Source organism: Sinohyriopsis cumingii, chromosome 1 (genome assembly GCF_028554795.1).
Source record: "Sinohyriopsis cumingii isolate HCF-2022 chromosome 1, ASM2855479v2, whole genome shotgun sequence".
Lineage (NCBI taxonomy): Eukaryota > Metazoa > Mollusca > Bivalvia > Unionida > Unionidae > Sinohyriopsis > Sinohyriopsis cumingii.
The window spans coordinates 154,026,395-154,046,870 of record NC_142961.1 but is presented as its reverse complement, the minus strand read 5'-3'; the positions used below and the strand labels follow the sequence as shown (position 1 = coordinate 154,046,870).

The window sequence follows — 20,476 nt, the reverse complement described above, 5'->3', positions numbered from 1 at the left end:
AAAAAGGAATTACAAATTAATGACGACTATCGAGTAAAACAATTTATTCATGCTTTTCAGACTTATATACTATCTTAAATATGTTTTAAAGTTTTGAATACAAAATTCAAGTTTGATTAAAAGTCCAAATTTTTGACATGCACAGAAAGAAATGAGCGCCATCATGGCAACAGTAAGTATAAGAGCTATCATGCTTAGGAATGCTTTTCGTATTGTTAGCATAGGTAGCTTATACAGCATTAGCATCTACCCATTAATATCACTCCGTTAATTTCTCTTGACCTCATTTATCTCCCCTTTGTAATCCTTGTCACATGAGCTTCACAATGTTTGCAGTTTTTTTTTTGTCATGTAAACTTTTTGTTCGTATGCAGGTATACAATTTGTCATTAAAAATTTTTAAGCTCCTCAGGGTTTCTGATATAGTGTAGAAGATCTATGTTGAAAAATATCGTATAAAAATTAAAATGAGCTTGAATGCTTTTTATCAGATATAAATTTTAAATATTGAAACCAATGATAACATAAAGATTAGGTGATCTCCTCCTCACTGTGTTAATACTTAAGCTGACATAGATGTAGATACTTTGACTACATCAACAGCTTTCATACAAAAGTTGTCAAAAGAAGACGTAAGAATTAATGATACTTTTATTGTGTTCTGGTAATGATAATATTTTCAAATTTTGCTGCTATTTTCTCAGTATGGATTCCAAGAGACTAGTAAAATAAAGTTATATTTTTTAGTAGTAAAACCACTTTTATTTTCCTCAAATCCTTTTGCCACCAGTTATTTTTATTCAGAATTTATACTCTCGCTATGTATTGTGTTGGTTTATAAACACCATTCAAGGGGAGATAACTGGATAAAGGGAATTAACTGATGTGATATAAATATGGCAAGAAAGCATCTGAAATATTTTTCCTATGAGACAGACTGACTGTAAATAGTAGACATCTAGAGCTGTTTATTGAATGGTTGTTTTTGTTGAATGCCTTAATATGTTGGCACAATACACAGTTTACACTCTAGAACCTCTGTTTGCAGTTGGCATCCTATATCATAGTTGAAAAATATGGATGTTGTAGTCCAGTGCTGTTTCATTTTGTATGATTTTAAATCAGTGATTATTTTTTTGTTCCTTTTCTTTATCAAGTATTATTTGTTCATATAAATGTAGTTAGTATTTTTGTCTCACATGTGTAAATGTGATATATTTTTGTCTCACATGTGTAAATAGGATATATTGTTGTTCTCATTGAGAATGTTTAAGTTTTGCATTAAAATTTTTAAAGTCAGAAACAAGAAACATATCAGGCATATGGATGCAGGTGAGACACAATGTTCCATTGAATGTGTTCATCATTCAAATTTAACAGATTGATATTTAGCTCAACTTGTTTTGTTGCACATAATAATAAGAAAAAGTCATTGGAAGTATTTACACATATTAAACAGCATAAAAATAGAATTTCAAAGTTAAGATTCAAGGGATTTCAATATTAAGGAATTATTTTCTTTTAAATTTGAAATTCATTTTTCTAAAGTATTTATTCTAAGACCAGTAAGTTGCTGTTTCATAGCCAACAGAGAATATCAGTTTAGATTTTTGATGAGGATCTTTAGATATTTTTGTTGAATGAACCACATCATGAAATGTTAGTACTAGTTTCTTTCACTACAAAAAATATGTTACAGATTAGGAAACTCATATGATGGCCATTTTTGACAGGTAGATTAGGAAACTCATATGATGGCCTTTTTAGACAGGTAGATTAGGAAACTCATATGATGGCCTTTTTAGACAGGTAGATTAGGAAACTCATATGATGGCCATTTTTGACAGGTAGATTAGGAAACTCATATGATGGCCTTTTTAGACAGGTAGATTAGGAAACTCATATGATGGCCTTTTTAGACAGGTAGATTAGGAAACTCATATGATGGCCTTTTTAGACAGGTACCATGACTTTGCAACTACTTAACATATATACTGCCTTATAAGTCGAATCCAACTGTAAACAGCAGATCAGGGTCTATCTTGTTTGTTCTGCTGATTAGTACTAAAAAAAATGCATGACCGACAATGTGTTGGCAAATTATGCAATTGCAGATCAGGGTCTATGTAGTTTGCAGTTGGATTTATTAACAGAATTGTACATATTTTCACAAGTATTTGATTGTGACCATCATGTGCATTGTTGAATTATTAAGTAAAAATGGGATAGGTGAATTACGTTGTGAAAAACATCAATCAGTTTGCAAATTAATCTGTATTTTTGAATTGACTCATTAATTGTATATGCATGTTTTATAATGGAATATTTGTTCAAAGACAGATCACTCTATTCATAGCCTTGATTTGCAAATCATCAAACATAAAAGTTAAATAAACCACACTTAAGTACATACTTTGGCTTTGATTTTCAAGCACTCAAATTGTCATTTTAAAAACCCAATTTAGATGTTCCTAATTCAATGTACTTAATCATTACTATAGTTTATTTAGTAAATTGTGATCATAATTTGATATAAATTAGGGAAACACTTTCATAAAATTTAATCAATATTTTTTATTTATGTCCACTAATCTGTTTTATGTAATACATTGCCTTAATATTCATTTCATTTGATTTATTAAGTGTGTAATTTTTACAATAATTTACTATTTGATTTGCTAATTGTGACTAGTTTTAAGTAGTGCTTGAGAGTAAGTATATTTGATGTAAATACAAGTTCAAATGAAATCTTCTTTGAACTCATCTTGAATGATGTAGACTGTAATAATAATAATAATAATAATAATAATATTAATTCATCTGTAGATCTTAGTTCTTGATGGGTTTGGATAATTAATAAAATAATTATTACAATAAATTCACATTTATCAAATATTATCATTTGTCCTAAGAGAGTGTCAAGCAATAAACAAACTTTTACATTTTTTTTTTACATTCAGATGCATGTAATTTCATTACTTTTCTGAAGACAGATTTATGATTGTGTCTATTAGATAATTGATATGACATCATGACATGATTGATATGACATCATAATTGATATATGACATGATATGATGGATATGGCATCAAAACATGATATGACATCTAATTGATATATCATTACATGATGAATATGACATGATATGATTTATACGACATCATGATATGATTGATATGACATCATGAGATCATGTATGCAACAGCACAACATGACATATATGACATCATGACATAATTGTTATGACATCATGACATAATCAATATGACATCATTAGCTAACATTATTTGATCTGTTTACAAAATGGCTATGTCAGTAACATTCTGTTTTAAATCATGATGTAAATTATCCAGTAAATTAACAATGATTTCAGTTAATGGTTTTACTAGTTTTTATGGACTCTAGAGGAGTCATTTCTTATTTCAGGCCAGTTTAGTCCTTAAATTATTTTGTAACTAATGCTAAGATATCACAGTTTGACTAGAATCTATCAATAAAACAATGCATTAATATCTAATACAATATACCGACCATAAATTATATTGTTATGTACAGCAAAGATTTTCAAGTTGATCAGTTATCAGCTTTGCACCAGATGTCAGTTAGTTTGTATTTTATAACTCTAGGTCACATTGGAATGTCTCAGCTATGATTATACACAAGTTGAAAATACTTATATGGGAATTCTAATAGGTTTTTAAAGAAGGTGACAATTAGGTTGAGAAATGTAAAATAAGTATTAGTGTTTTCTTTGTTTACCCAGTTATCAACAGACCAAAATGAGGGGATTCAGAAAGATTTGAAATTTCAGATCATCATTTTTGACAACCAAAATTCATTCATTCATTCAATCAGTCATTCATTCATTCATTGCATATTTATGAAGGTGAAATTGTCAACTGTGATTGATTGATATTTACAGAGTGTGTTCTTTGACACATTGTCATGGAATTTGCACTAATTTCTGCCAAGAAATCAACAGACTGCACAAATCAAGCATTATGTTAGCAGTGCTCAACCTTTGTTTACTTCTTTAAATATCTACATTTAGAAAATTCCATCCTTTTTTTTCAACTATAGTGTACACTTACCTCAAGTGGACACTTTCCTCACCTAAATTATTAATTTTAGATTTTACATTGATTGTGATTTATGGAATTACATCTGAATCTGGTTCTAGAATTTTGCTGTACAATTTATGCTACTTTTTTAGGATTTAATTTTTCATCACAATTAATGCATTGTTCACTGCCAACAATATTCTTGTATTATGATTGATTATTTTACTGACTTCCTTTGGATAATAATTCTGAAATGATATTGATAAGGACTGTAGTTGCTTTAATTCAAATAGCTTAAATCTTGTAATCCCCTCGACTGATGATGCAGAGGTTATATTCTGTCAACAGATGGCATGGTTGACACAATGTAACTCTAGTTTGCTATGGTTTCTCATCAACCATACATATGTACATTATTTTAGGGCATAGGCAGAAGCCAATTGATTTGGGGTTTGCTAGGTCTAAGGTCAAGGTCACTGGAGCTGAAAATGTGATTTCCTTTATGTATGATGAGTCAAGTTACCTTACAGATTTTCATCAAACTTCATTGTTAGACTACAGTTGGGCATTGACTGTTCCTCGTTGATTGTGGGGCAGAGGTAAAAGGTCGAGGTCATAGGAGCTGAGTAATTTGTTTGGTATTGACACAACAAGTCAAGTTTCTTTGATCCAGTTTTCATTAAGCCTTATGTGTTGTCCACACTTGGGGACAGGCTTCTTCCTGTTGATTGTCAGGCCTAGAAATCAGAGGACAAGGTCAAAGGAGCTACAATTGTTATTTTGGGTTCCTCAAAGTAAGTCCACTTTCCTCAAGTTTCCTAATCACAATTTGTATTAACATCATATCTGCATAACACTGGCTGAAGGGCAGCTTCTGATTAGCCTACAGTTGATAGATGAATGGTCAAGGTCAGAGAATGTGCAGTTGCATTCTTGGTTTCTACATCAGTAATAACTTAAACTGACCCAGTTTTCATAGGCACACTGCACTTTTTTGGATAGGAGCAGCTCCTCATCAATGCTAGAGCTGATAAGTTCAAGGGCATGGTTTCTTGCACCAGAATCACAATTTTTGTTACATGCATACACATAAAACACACATCTCCAGCTGAATAGAAAAGACACCTCTCCATTTCTTGGAGTATCACAATTTCAAACCACAAAGGGACTAGATTTTGACTTGGTTTATGCAGAATAGTTAATCATTACAGGTCAAGGTCATTTGAAGTAAAATTTTATTACTTTTACATCAGTAGTGGTTATGGTCAGTCGAGGGGATGAGCCATTTTTCTATGGCTGTTTTTATATATAAAGACAGATAACACATGACTAATTTACTACTAAGTTGTTATAATGTTTTACTAGATCAGACTGACTTTTACATAATACTTTAACATTAGCGTTCACAAACAAGATTTAGATAATGCTATGTAACAACATCCACTTATACATGTATGTAGTTCGAATGACATCAATTTACATAATTTGGGCCATGTTTGCATGATCTGCATGAGTTTGCCTTTGGTGGGGAGCACAAGCCTTGTCATTTGTCATTTAGTTATTGATACAGTGCTCATGCACACACTTGTAGCATATATTGACAACCATGGACAGTAACATCCCCACAAAAACAAAATTTGTCGGATCTACTCTTTCTTTCTGCTTCCTCCTATGTCTTCTAAAACTAACACATTGTATGAAATTCAGTGTTCTTGACTTTTTGACCTTTAGAAGAATTATTTATGTAACTCTTTCACAAAAGAAGGCATCTTAAAAATGGATTTTTGATTTAAATTTATTATTTTAAAAATATGCAAAGAGAATTATTGACATAAAAAATTTCAATTTCTAATCAGGATAAAAAAAAATTTGAGCACCGTATTCAAGTTGCAACAGTAGAATTTAAATGATTTTTTTCTGCAGCAGGAAGAGGACAGAAAATCATTCATTCATTCATTCCTATAATTTGTTTGATTTTAAAAATGAGTTTTTGACTGTAAATCAGAACACTGGATTTTTGATCTTTTGGTGAAATGGGCTAAATATTTTGCATATTAAAAACAAAATTTGAATTCATGAAAATCCTCATTTGACCTTTTCTAGATTTGTATTTGCATTCTTTTCATAGATATGTTTGGTATATCTAAAATACCATGAAAATTAGTGATTGTTTCACTGTAGTGCATTTGTAAAGATATTGTTTTAGAAATCAAGTTTGTTGTCAGACAACTTTTGCCTTATGTCTGTCTTAAATTTAAGCATCAAGTACCCTTCTCCAATAGATTTTAATTGTTTAGCTACACACACTATGACTTGGCCCAGCATTCCCTTAGATTTGACCTAAGCTTTTATAACCCTGCAGTAAGACATTGGTCCATCACAATAACTCTGTTCAGGGGAGCCTTACAAGCGTACTGTGATTTGGCTGAGGTCACATTGCACTGAGGTATATTATACTCGCTATGACACTAAACTTCAGTAGCCCTAATGTAAAGTACAGTAGTCTGTCACAATAATTCTGTTCAAAGGAAACATGCAAATGTACTGTATTATAAGTAAGGTCACCTTACACTGGGGTACATTAAGCACAGTACAGTTTTACCTCACTATAACACAGTGTAAGGGAACTGTACAAGAATACCAGGAGATCACCTTTTACTGCAGTACATTATACATAATGCAATAATACCTCACTATAACACTGTAATGGAAACATACAAGTATACCATGTTATACGTGAGGTCACCATTATACAAGGGTACATTATACATTAGTACAGATCTGCCTCACTATAACACAGTCTAAGAGAACCATACTGGTATTCCATGTTATATGTGTGGTCACCTTTTACTGCAATACATTAGACATAGTACAGTTCTACCTCACTATAACACAATGTAAGGTAACCATACAAGTATACCATATTATAAGTGAGGTCACCTTATATTGAAGCAATACTACATAGTACATTGCTACCTCATTATAATACAGTGTAAGGGAGCCATAGAAGTATTGCATGTTGTATGTGATGTCACCTTATACTGGGATACATTATACATAGTACACTGGTCTGTCACAATAACTTTCTTCATGGGAGTCATGAAAGAGTATTGTAACAAGGGCAAAATCACTTTATACTGGCATACATTAAATGGAAGAACATAATTTAACTGGTATATTTGGATCCATGGCTACACTCGTGTTATATCCAAGACAGTGCTATATCGAGATGCTTTAAAGTGATGGACCATTGTATTACAATATTAAATAATACTTTTGTAAGTGTGTACATGCATGCTAGCAGCTGATGGATATTTCATTTTTATGCTCCATTTATTTTTTAGGTTTGATGTCAAAGACAGTTTTATAAAGGCATTCAGCCTCAAATTCAATGCCTAATATGTATAACAAACATATACAGTGTTTTTCATTTGGGTTGGTTGTGTATTATCATTGTTTGATCCACATAGGCATATATTGAAATGAAATAAAGCTAAAAGTCATTTGCGTTTGTTTTATATTCAGATTCATTGGTGTGAGGAAGGTTGCTAAAATTCATCACTTACTACCATATATACTCATGTATAACGTGAGACAAACAACAAGGACCCTCATTGGCCATAGCATAATGCACCTGCAGGTCAGGGTCTATGTTGTTTGTCCTACTGATTACTCCTAACTAACTGCACAGACCCACATCTGCTGGTACATTATGTGACAGCATAATAGGGTCTGTGCAGTTTTGCAGTTGGACTTAACTTATAAGCGAGTATATATATATATATATATATATATATATATATATATATATATATATATATATATATATATATATATATATATATATATATATATATATATATATATATATATATATATATATATATATTTGGTATCCATTTTTACATATTGTATGCATACTTTTTTGTCCTGAGTTTAAGAGACTTACTTGTCAGGTGTTAATGTTAAAGTAGAATCTGTCAGGGCTTTGTGTTTGGGAAGTGTATGGCCTTGTTAAGAAAAAGTAGAATCTGACAGGGCTTTGTGTTTGGGAAGTGTATGGCCTTGTTAAGAAAAAGTAGAATCTGTCAGGGCTTTGTGTTTGGGCAGTGTATGGCCTTGTTAAGAAAAAGTAGAATCTGACAGGGCTTTGTGTTTGGGAAGTGTATGGCCTTGTTAAGAAAAAGTAGAATCTGACAGGGCTTTGTGTTTGGGAAGTGTATGGCCTTGTTAAGAAAAAGTAGAATCTGTCAGGGCTTTGTGTTTGGGAAGTGTATGGCCTTGTTAAGAAAAAGTAGAATCTGTCAGGGCTTTGTGTTTGGGAAGTGTATGGCCTTGTTAAGAAAAAGTAGAATCTGTCAGGGCTTTGTGTTTGGGAAGTGTATGGCCTTGTTAAGAAAAAGTAAAATCTGTCAGGGCTTTGTGTTTGGGAAGTGTATGGCCTTGTTAATATTAAAGTAGAATGTGTCCCACTATCAGGGCTTTGGGAAGTGTAAGAAAATATTCTAGACCTTTTGCTAGACATTCAGATAACAGCCACATCCTAAAGTTGGAATAGATTATTTGGTTGTTGTGGTATTTGTCCATTGTCTTGAATTGGTTTTTAACTCTACTGGTCATTGAGGCTATGTCCATTGTCTGGTTCTCATGTCAGGTATCTGTCATTCATCATCTTGTCTGGTGTCTGTCATTCATCATCTTGTCTGGTATCTGTCATTCATCATCTTGTCTGGTATCTGTCATTCATCATCTTGTCTGGTGTCTGTCATTCATCATCTTGTCTGGTGTCTGTCATTCATCATCTTGTCTGGTGTCTGTCATTCATCATCTTGTCTGGTGTCTGTCATTCATCATCTTGTCTGGTATCTGTCATTCATCATCTTGTCTGGTATCTGTCATTCATCATCTTGTCTGGTGTCTGTCATTCATCATCTTGTCTGGTATCTGTCATTCATCATCTTGTCTGGTATCTGTCATTCATCATCTTGTCTGGTGTCTGTCATTCATCATCTTGTCTGGTGTCTGTCATTCATCATCTTGTCTGGTATCTGTCATTCATCATCTTGTCTGGTATCTGTCATTCATCATCTTGTCTGGTGTCTGTCATTCATCATCTTGTCTGGTGTCTGTCATTCATCATCTTGTCTGGTATCTGTCATTCATCATCTTGTCTGGTGTCTGTCATTCATCATCTTGTCTGGTGTCTGTCATTCATCATCTTGTCTGGTTGTCTGTTGTTCACCATCTTGTCTGGTGTCTGTCATTCATCATCTTGTCTGGTGTCTGTCATTCATCATCTTGTCTGGTGTCTGTCATTCATCATCTTGTCTGGTATCTGTCATTCATCATCTTGTCTGGTTGTCTGTCGTTCACCATCTTGTCTGGTGTCTGTCATTCATCATCTTGTCTGGTGTCTGTCATTCATCATCTTGTCTGGTGTCTGTCATTCATCATCTTGTCTGGTATCTGTCATTCATCATCTTGTCTGGTGTCTATCATTCATCATCTTGTCTGGTGTCTGTCATTCATCATCTTGTCTGGTGTCTGTCATTCATCATCTTGTCTGGTATCTGTCATTCATCATCTTGTCTGGTTGTCTGTCGTTCACCATCTTGTCTGGTGTCTGTCATTCATCATCTTGTCTGGTGTCTGTCATTCATCATCTTGTCTGGTATCTGTCATTCATCATCTTGTCTGGTGTCTGTCATTCATCATCTTGTCTGGTGTCTGTCATTCATCATCTTGTCTGGTATCTGTCATTCATCATCTTGTCTGGTATCTGTCATTCATCATCTTGTCTGGTGTCTGTCATTCATCATCTTGTCTGGTGTCTGTCATTCATCATCTTGTCTGGTGTCTGTCATTCATCATCTTGTCTGGTGTCTGTCATTCATCATCTTGTCTGGTGTCTGTCATTCATCATCTTGTCTGGTGTCTGTCATTCATCATCTTGTCTGGTGTCTGTCATTCATCACACTATTTGCATGAAATGTTACAAACAATTCATCCTAAGGTCTAGTTGGTCATAAATGCCCCTCTGTCTGATATGGCCAGTCTGCAGTCATCTTGAAAATCTTGTTATCACTACTCCTCTTGAATTGATGATTATATTAACTTAGGGTTTTCACTGCAAGACATCCTATGATGTCTACTTGGTCATAATTGATCCTAATGCCTGTTGAAAATACAGAATGGATACCATGGTGACCATTAGAAAATCCTGTTATTGTTGTCCTGAATGGATGGTAATGTTGAGATGGGCCTTCACTAAAAGACTTCTTATGATCTCTCATTTGTCCTAAATGAAAATGGTGCCCATCAGACATCCAGTATGAATATGGCTACACTGGTGATCATTTTTAAATCATGTTTTTGTTACTCATCCTAAATGGATGCTCATATCAGATTCATGTTTTCACAGAAAGACTTCTTATAATGCTTTGTTGGTCCCAATGAAAATATTACCAATCTGACATCCAATATGTCCACCACAATGACCATGTTGAAAATCATAACACTACTCACACAGGGCTTTCATTAAACAACGTGATGTCTAGCTAGTACAAATGGTTTTATTTTATTTTTGTTGGTTTTGACAGTACTTTAAGTACATTATTGGTTATATCATACTGGAAAAATGGGAGCCAAATGCCTTTTCCAGGGACACACAGAGTAAGCCAGCCCAGGCTGGCCTGACTGGGAATAGAACATGTGATACTGTGAGTCTGTCTACCAACCAAGTTACCACAGCTGTGATATCTAATATGGCCACCATGGCATCTATCTTGAAAATCTTGCTATTGCTAAACTTTCTGAACAAGATGGTTGTACATATTGACATGGAATGTTCACTGAAATACTTCCTTTGATGTTTTATTGGTCCAAAATTAATAGTGTACATCTTATACATCCAGTGTGGCCACCATTATTGCCATATTAAAATTGGAAGGATAGTCATATCTACATGTGGTTTTCAGTACAAGATTTGTGAGGTTTACTAAATGAAAATGAGGCTGATCTGTTTCCAGATCTTGTTGTCACTCCTTACAGGATATGTACCCTAGTTTGTGGACATGTTTCATGAATACCATGACCAGTATCATTGCACTAACTTTTTTTTCTTCTTCAAATAATTTTACTTACAGATTTAACCAAACCTAGCATGTACCAGTGGTTATATCATTGAGACATGTTCAGTAATAATAAGTTCAAGGTCAAAGGTCATGAAAAATGAAGTTTATACTGTTCTTACAGGCATCTTGTGAACTGGTAACACAAACAGAAGAAAATAGTTTTGTTACCAAATTTTGTATGTTGGGTTTTCTTTAGAATATCAGAGATGGTTAAGTGCTTAGGATTTAAAAAGGAGAAACAGCGCTATCTTGGACTCGGGGAAATTCTTTTCAGCTAGTAGAGCATCAGTCCCTCAATTTACTCTTGTTATTTGTGTATCTTACGTTTTTTTAATATATTTATAAATGAAATACATTTGTCTTTCAACAGGATGTATATTTTGGAGTATATTAAGTAAAATGTGAGAGCTGCTTTAAGGTATGCATGATGGATAAAGTTATGTTCCATTCCCAGAGAAGTTTTTTTTTATACTGTTTACAAATGTTATTTACAACCACACATGATTTTCATCGAAACCTTTGCCAGTTGAATAACACATATATAGTTCACCCCTGAAAAATTTATTATGTGAGATTCTATTCGATTATCTGTCAAATATGGGGATATCAAGTGCAGATACTGACAGTTTTCTAATGAAATACAATATGTAGACATGTCATTTATTCCCTAATATTAGGAGCACCTGCTGACTGCCAAGAATACACATGTGAGGTAACCATTTTACCTAATACACCAATGAGGTAACAATTTTATCTGATGTACCCAAACTTTTCTAACATAACTCCTTGTTTATGCACAAAATAACAGTATTCAGTAAAGGAAATTAAGCTACCAGGATACATAAAATCTGTGGAGATAAGAGAACTTACAGAATTGCAAACAATTTTGTTAGGACACAGAGTGTTTGTTCCTTAACTCCATTTGTCAGTTAGATAAGAATGAAAGAAAACTGTCACTCTGACTGGTTAAAAGGGTTGAATGTGTGGAAAACAATTTGAATGAATTGTAACCAAGGCACAAGTTTTATCAAGCTATTGTGTCTTTGTCTGAAATCTGAATAAGTGATCTTGAATTTAACAGGTTTGTTTTCAAGCTTGATTGGACATATTTGTAGATCAAGAGAAGAACAATTAAACCATTGCCTTGAACAATTTTCTTAAATGGGCTACCATATGTATTACCTTACTTTGCTTATTGTTAATGTGTTTGGGTCTAATTAGTTTTATTTGTTTTCCATTAGTCGTTTCATGGTGAAAAATTATTCCAACTCCATTTACAGCAAATGTGCATACTTTGGTTTTTTAGCTTTCAAGAACACTATTCTCTTTTCCATCTAATTTCTTTCCATTCTCTGTATGAATTTGATTTTCATGTATTTACCATAATTGTAAAGTGGTTCTGTGGTAGTATGGTACCAATTTACCTTGAAGTCAAGAACCTTTCCCCCCTAGATGAATGTTTTCTTCCTTAGTGTGATGATTTGTATTAATATAAACTTATCCCAAACTGATGTCTCTTCCACCCCTCTAAAACCCCAATGTATTCCTCCCACTTCCACACCAACTTATCATAGATGTATCATGATCTTTCTAGATCTATCTAAGGATTGTATGCAGCAATATATACTCCTCCCAAACCACTGTCTTTTCTACTCTCTTCCAAAACACTTCTCTTTTCAACCCCATCCAAATCCATGTCTTTTCTACTCCCTTCCATAAACCTGTCTCTTCAACCATCTTATATGGCTCTTCCACACCCTTCCAAATCCCTGTCTCTTCAATCCCCTTTCAAAGCACAGGCTCTTCCATGCCCTTACAGACCTCCTGTCTCTTCAATGCCTGTTCCAAAACGCTGTCTCTAACACTCCCTTCCGAAACCCTGTCTCTTCAACCCCCTTCCAAAACACAGACTCTTCCATGCCTTTGCAAAACCCCTATCTCTTCAACCCCCTTCCAAAACCCTGTCTCTTCAACCCCCTTCCAAAACCCTGTCTCTTCAACCACTTTCTCTTGCTCTTCCACACCTTTCCAAATCCCTGTCTCTTCCATTCCCTTCCAAAGCACGGGCTCTTCCACATCCTTCCACATGAACTCATCACAGACTTGTCTTGATCTACTCCTCTCAAACCCCAGTATATCCCACCCACTTCCCCATCAACTTGTCATATAAGCATTTGGATCCTTCCTGATCTACCCCTGGAATTTATTCAAAAGTACAGTATAAACTTAAATGAGTTACAGACAATGGCCAATTTACCCCATTTATGACATTGTTACGCTGATCACAGAAAGGGGATATGTATACCAGTCAAGCAGGTCCTTATATGAATAGACATTGGCAATAATGCAGCATGTCTCACAATGTAATTTTGCATTGCCTTTCACTTCAAATGATCCATATGTTAATATGAAACTCCCTGTTCCAAAACCAGACCATAAAGTGGTTCAATTGTCTTTTGTTTTCAACATTGCTGATCAGAAATTTAAACCATTAGTGGTTGTTATATAAAGTAGGCAGAAGGAATAAAGTGTGTTTTGTGAGGGATATACACATATCACAGTATGTCTAGTAGCGGAGACCTAAAACTTGTGTCAGTTAATGCTTTTAATATGTTCAGAATCTAGGGACTTCAAAATTTGTACATAACCAGCAATGTTGACTGTACCTAAAGTTGCAGTTCCTTCAACACAGTTGCCATACTTGAAAACCAAGCATTTTAGCTTTCATACCAACCATTCAAATCAACCAGCCAAGTTACTAGTGGATATAAATATATCTGTTAAAGGAAAACCAACCAAAGGTAAGGTTGTTTTTGTGTGTGTGTGTGTGTAATCAGCAAATTAATGATTTCCTTGATAAATATGTATAGTACTAAATATATAGTTGTTATAAAACAGTAATTTGTAATTTTACAATACCTTTCAATCATAAACAAAGAGTTTTGCAAAAATGTATAATTCCTTCCAGAACTGTATTAATTTGTTTAAATGAATAAGTCAATGATGTCAAATAATTGTGAACCAATTTTCTTTTTTTTACTCACAATACGTTTTGATTGGGTGTAATTTAGTTTTTATTTAATTATGAAAATACCATGATTTGGATCACTAATTATTGTATCTTTTCTCAGGATCTGATCAATCTTAGAAGGTTTTTCCACACCATAACCCCTCCCCAAGGGTTTTTCCCCCTCTTTCTCACGCCATAACCCCTCCCCAAGGGTTTTCCTCCCTCTCTCCCACACCATAATCTCTCCCCAAGGGTTTCCCCTCTCTCCCACACCATAAAACCTCCCCATCATAGGGTTTTCCCCCTCTCTCTCTCATCATAAGACTTCCCTAAGAGTTTTCCCCCCTCTCTCCCACACCATAACACCTCCCCAAGGTTTTTTCACTCTTTCCCACGCCATAACAACTCCATTTGGTTTTTACCCCTCTCTCAAATACCATAAGACCTCCCAAAGGGTTTTCCCCTTCTTTCTCTCCTGCATCATAATCCCTCCCCAAGGGTTTCTCCCTCTTTCTCCTGCACCATAACCCCTCACCAAGGGTTTTCCTCTCTCTCTCCCACAACATAACCCCTCACCAAGGGTTTTTTCCCCCCTCACTCTGACACCATAACACCTCACCATGGATTTTCACTCTCTCTCCCACACCATAACCACTCCCTAAGGGTTTCCCCCTCTCTCTCCAGCAACATTCAAAGCACTGTCTCATGGTCATGATAATTCACCATCCATATCAAATCCATTTATATCTCGATAGTGAAAACAAACTCTGGACCATTACTAGAAAAACTTTGTCATGAATGCCTCATGAAATATTCAGCAATGTCCTCTCCATATCTTGCTTTCACATGAAAGCTTGATGAAATATTCAGCAATGTCCTCTCCATATCTTGCTTTCACATGAAAGCTTGATGAAATATTCAGCAATGTCCTCTCCATATCTTGCTTTCACATGAAAGCTTGATGAAAAAGTTAGCAATGTCTACTCAATATCTTGCTTTCATTTAAAAAAATATCAGACTCGTGTACATAGATGGTGGTTTGCAAAGACACAACTATTTTTTTCAAGCACAAATTGATGATCTTTTGTGCACGTATTGTTTGCCGAGTTTCACAGCATGGTTTTGGAAATGGGTATGTGGGGCATAATGAGGGTGAGATTTTGTTGCATTTATTTTTAGAATATATATCCATGTGTTACTGTTTTGAGATGGATGATTTTTTTTAAGCACTTTTATTTGCACTAGATTTAACTTAAAGGGAATACTTAAACTTTGAAAAGTTTTTTGTCGACAAGCCAATGTTGTGGCTTTTAAGTTAATTTTTTTGTGTTACATGAGTTACTTTCCTTCTGATCAGGTCCACTTTTTGTTGTGGTTGTAGTGAAGTTATGCAAGTATATTAAAATATAAATATCAGTATGATTTCAAGGGGAAGTAATTCTAAGAAATGTTTGTTTTTTTGCATAGTATGGACATTTTTAAACATTGCATTTGCTTTCATGTTAACAGCAATGTCTTCAGGAAGTGATGACCCATTTGTATTTGTGGCTCAGCAGGAACATAGTTCCACATGCAGATCAAATATAGGAATAACAAGTTGACCTGAATAATTATGGCAATCCAGAATGTGTTTGAAATTTCTTATTTGGAGCAATAAGTACCTTTCAAGATTTTTGTCATGAAATGCATCTTGGAGTGATGAAGATTGAAATTTTAAAATGTTGATTATTCATCTTTCCTTAGAATATTCATTATTTTCAGTTTGTCAAAATCTCGAGAAGCTATTTTGCATGTAATAGAAATTATTAGATATTTTTTATTTTTTATGACAATTGGTGTTCTCTATACCCATTTCTTAAAATAGATTTGTGTAATAAAGGATACACCAAATATTAACTCATATTATTAATATCATTGTGTTCACATTATCTCACATGGGTTACAGGATATAAGAGAAATGTTTGTACCTGCATTTGTGGAATGGGGGAAAACTGACTCAAATGAAAAACACTGTTTTTGGTAGAATTTTAGGCTTTTGACATCAAAAGTGCTGGCATGTACATTGGTTAGAGTTAGATTATAGTATCATAGTAACTGTTATCCATACTAGTTCTCACTTCCTCTGTCCTTGTATTATGAACTTTCTTCAAGGTCATTCATCATGATACATAATGTGCAGCATCATTTGTGAAAGAAACATTTGTTTGACTTTTGTATTTTACTTTGTAATTTTGTGTATTGCAATTGAGGTAAAGAATTCATAGATGCAGAAAGTTTTAGAAAGTTCAGATGAAGGACAGCATGCATGTTAACATTTGCACATTAATATTTCCTTGTAATTTGTAATGCTTCAACATAACCCTTATCCTAGTTTGAGGTTCTTTTAGTGTCGCAAGTATTGTTTTGAAAGAGGTCACAGCTTCCCATACTACATGTATATTGAGAGATAAAGATCTAAAATATTGAGTAATCTGTGACCTCATTTCATTGTCAGCAGACTTAGTGGTTGATAAGGGACTAAATTAAATCAAGTATATTGTTCAGATCAAGTTTTCTCAGATTTTTGGCATAATGATGTGTCTGTAGAAAGCAGAATTCTTTACAGAGAGCTTGAGTTAATATATTCTACATCAATCACTAATAATTTCGCTGAATGCTTAGATATTTTAGCTTCTGAATGACTTGGATTTTTATTTTTTGGGGGATGAGAAAAAAAATTAATTAAACAAAAAACACTTCATTCTGGCACATTATGATGCACTTTAATCAGAAAATTTAGTGATTTTCAATAATCCAACCATACAATTTCTGCAGCTAGTTTTCTTGAAAAATGTAATATCTAGTCAAACACTATTGATCAGTCCTTAAATATATTTCCAAGTCTTTTATTGAGCTTATTTTTGTTTGGTGTTGTGTTTCTTGTTGTAGCTGGCTACAATTTGAGTGGATGAACTGGAGATTATTGAACCAAATAATCACACCTGGAATGACTTCTAACCAAATAGCAGCAGAATTACACATTCAGAAATTTTTCTTGAAGAGAGGTTGAGCCATACCCCCCCCCCATTTATGTGTAATGTATTGTGTTGTACTTTTTGCAGCAGCTAAAGTAGGTCAGTGGTTAGCATGCCAAGGTTCTGGGTTCAGGCCCTGCAAACCAGGTCGGTAGCTATGGTGTGTCTGGGCAAAGCACTTTACTTCCATTATCTCAGCACTAGATAGCCTTTTATGTGCAAATGTGCCGTTATACACCCAAACAAGCAAACAAAATCCATCTCTTCTGTATGTATTTGTTCAGTGGGTCAGTATAGTACAAGTCATATAGATCATGTATGCATATGGTACTATTTCAGTAATGGTGTCATCTTTTATAATTTAATTACACATACATTTAAATGGTGATCATTCACTTTATTTAGATTCTCCTACATCCATATTCCTTTAGAAGGTCATTATTTACATGCCCCAACAATCACATATGGCCAAACTCAATGTTAAGTGCATGGACATTTTTGGATGAAGTCAACCTAAAGGTGTAAGCCAGTACAAACCGGATTGAATGTCACACACTATGATGTTACAATGAAAGCTATGCATGATGAAAATAAAATTTGTACTACCCTATATTGTGATGATTCAACTGGACGTGCTCTTTTCTTAACTCAGTTTAGTACCTGGCCACCTTTGTAAAAGTCCATAGTGATGAAAATGTTTTGTCTGGAAAATTCTTGATAAAAGTAATCATGCAAAGCACACAGTAGTCAGGAATAAATAAACTTTGTTTAAATTGCTATAAACTTTGTTTAAATTGCTATAAAATTTGTTTATGCAATACCTGCATAGGTAATATCTTTGTTACCTTGATTATCACAGCAGTAATACACATGGTTTGAACCTCATAGAACCCAGGTTTGATCCTTGGAGCTATCACATACAATAGCTAGTGGTCATCCTTCAAACGTTTGAACAGTTTGAAGCTAATTTTTAACAGTGTTTGTGAAGTTAAGTTCTGCTTTATGATATAGGCACTCTGGTATCATCTGCCACTATGGTTGCAGGTCAGTCACTGTAAACTCAGTCCAGTATAAAGGAAATGGTACTAATCCAAGTCTGATTGTCTTTTACAACAGTCTTGAAAATGCTTAGAAATCCCTGAACTCATGGAAAAACTACACAAACTTCATTAGTAGCTAAATAATTGAAATTACCATCACTTTGAATGTGCATACTGACCAGTCATTTGACCTATATGGCATCTCATTGGGGCCCCATAGGGTGTGAAAGGTTCAATGAAAATAAAAGTTCATGGATATTGAAGAAGCTGTTCATCACAGCCTATATTGCATTTTTGTATTTATGAAGCTGTTAATAGTAGCCAGTACTAGAGTTTGATTTGTCAAAGCTTTTCATCACAGCTTGTATTGGAGTTTGCATTGTTGAAGTTATTCATCACAGCCTATATTGGAGTCAGCATTGTTGAAGCTGTTCACCACAACCTATATTGGAGTCTGCATTGTCAAAGCTGTTTGTCACAGCCTATATTGTAGTTTGCATTGTTGAAGCTGTTCATCACAGCCTTCATTGGAGTTTGCATTGTTCATTACAGCCTATATTGGTGTTTGCATTATTGAAGCTGTTCATCACAGCCTATATTAGAGTTTGCATTGTCAAAGGTGTTTGTCACATAATATACTAGAATTGTATTGTACAAGCTGTTAATAACAGCCAGTACTTGAATTTGATTTGTCAAAGCTTTTAATCACAGCCTATGCTGTAGTTGTATTAGTTTGTATTTTACAAGCTGTTCATCACAGCCTATACTGCAGTTTGTATTGCTGAAGCTGTTAATAACATCCAGTACTGGAGTTTGATTTATCATAGTTTTTCATCACAGCCTGTGCTTGAGTGTGTATAAATTTGTATTGTAGAAGCTGTTCATAACAGCCTTTGCTGGGGTATGCATTATAAAAGCTGTTCATTACAGCATATACTGAAGTTTGTATTGTCAAATCTGTTCATTGCACCTATATTGGAGTTTGTATTGTAGAAGCTGTTCATAACAGCCTATGTTGGGGTGTACATTTTAGAAGCTTTTCATTACAGCATCTACTGAAGTTTGTATTGTCAAATCTGTTCATTACAGCCTATATTGGAGTTTGTATATCTGAAGCTTTTCGTCACAGCCTATACTTGAGTTTGTATTGTAGAAGCTTTTCCTAACAGCCTAAACTGGAGTTTGTTTAATAGAAACTATTCATTACATCTTGTGCTGGAGTTTGTGTTGTCAAAGCCATTCATTACATCCTTGAGTTTGTATTTTATAAACTGCTCATTACAGCCTGCACTGGAGTTTGTATTTTAGAAGCTGTTCATCACAGCCAGTACTGGAGTTTGTATTGTTGAAGCTGTTCATCACAGCCAGTACTGGAGTTTACATTGTAGAAACTGTTTATCACAGCCACTACTGGAGTTTGTATTGTGGAAGCTGTTCATCACAGCCAGTATGGGAGTTTGTATTGTTGAAACTGTTCATCACAGCCAGTACTGGAGCTTACATTGTACAAACTTTTCATCACAGCCTGTACTGGTGTTTGTATTGTAGAAGCTGTTCATCATAGCCAGTACTGGAGTTTGTATTGTAGAAGCTGTTCATCACAGCCAGTACTGGAGTTTGTATTGTAGAAACTGTTCATCACAGCCAGTATTGGAGTTTACATTGTAGAAACTGTTTATCATAGCCAGTACTGGAGTTTGTATTGTGGAAGCTGTTCATCACAGCCAGTACTGGAGTTTGTATTGTAGAAGCTGTTCATCACAGCCAGTACTGGAGTTTACATTGCAGAAACTGTTTATCACAGCCAGTACTGGAGTTTGTATTGTGGAAGCTGTTCATCACAGCCAGTACTAGAGTTTACATTGTAGAAACTATTTATCACTGACAGTACTGGAGTTTACATTGTAGAAACTGTTCATCACAGCCAGTACTGGAGTTTACATTGTAGAAACTGTTTATCACAGCCAGTACTGGAGTTTACATTGTAGAAACTGTTTATCACAGCCAGTACTGGAGTTTGTATTGTGGAAGCTGTTCATCACAGCCAGTACTGGAGTTTACATTGTAGAAACTATTTATCACTGACAGTACTGGAGTTTACATTGTAGAAACTGTTCATCACAGCCAGTTCTAGAGTTTGTATTGTGGAAGCTGTTCATCACAGCCAGTACTGGAGTTTGTATTGTGGAAGCTGTTCATCACAGCCATTACTGGAGT

The 20,476-nt window shown here is 34.5% G+C and overlaps 1 protein-coding gene across 12 annotated transcripts in view; it reads left to right on the top strand.

Annotated features, from left to right (window-relative positions):
* The window catches only part of LOC149808188 (spermatogenesis-associated protein 1-like), a 212,314-nt gene that overhangs the window by 123,433 nt on the left and 68,405 nt on the right, over positions 1-20,476 (top strand). For 9 of the 12 annotated variants that reach the window (XM_089974458.1, XM_089974444.1, XM_089974450.1 and 6 more), the window contains exon 6: positions 146-172. The exons of the other annotated variants lie outside the window; for them this stretch is intronic. In XM_089974458.1, the coding sequence (XP_089830584.1) occupies positions 146-172 (27 nt within the window). The remainder of the gene's footprint in view (positions 1-145; positions 173-20,476) is intronic. 12 annotated transcript variants of the gene reach the window in all.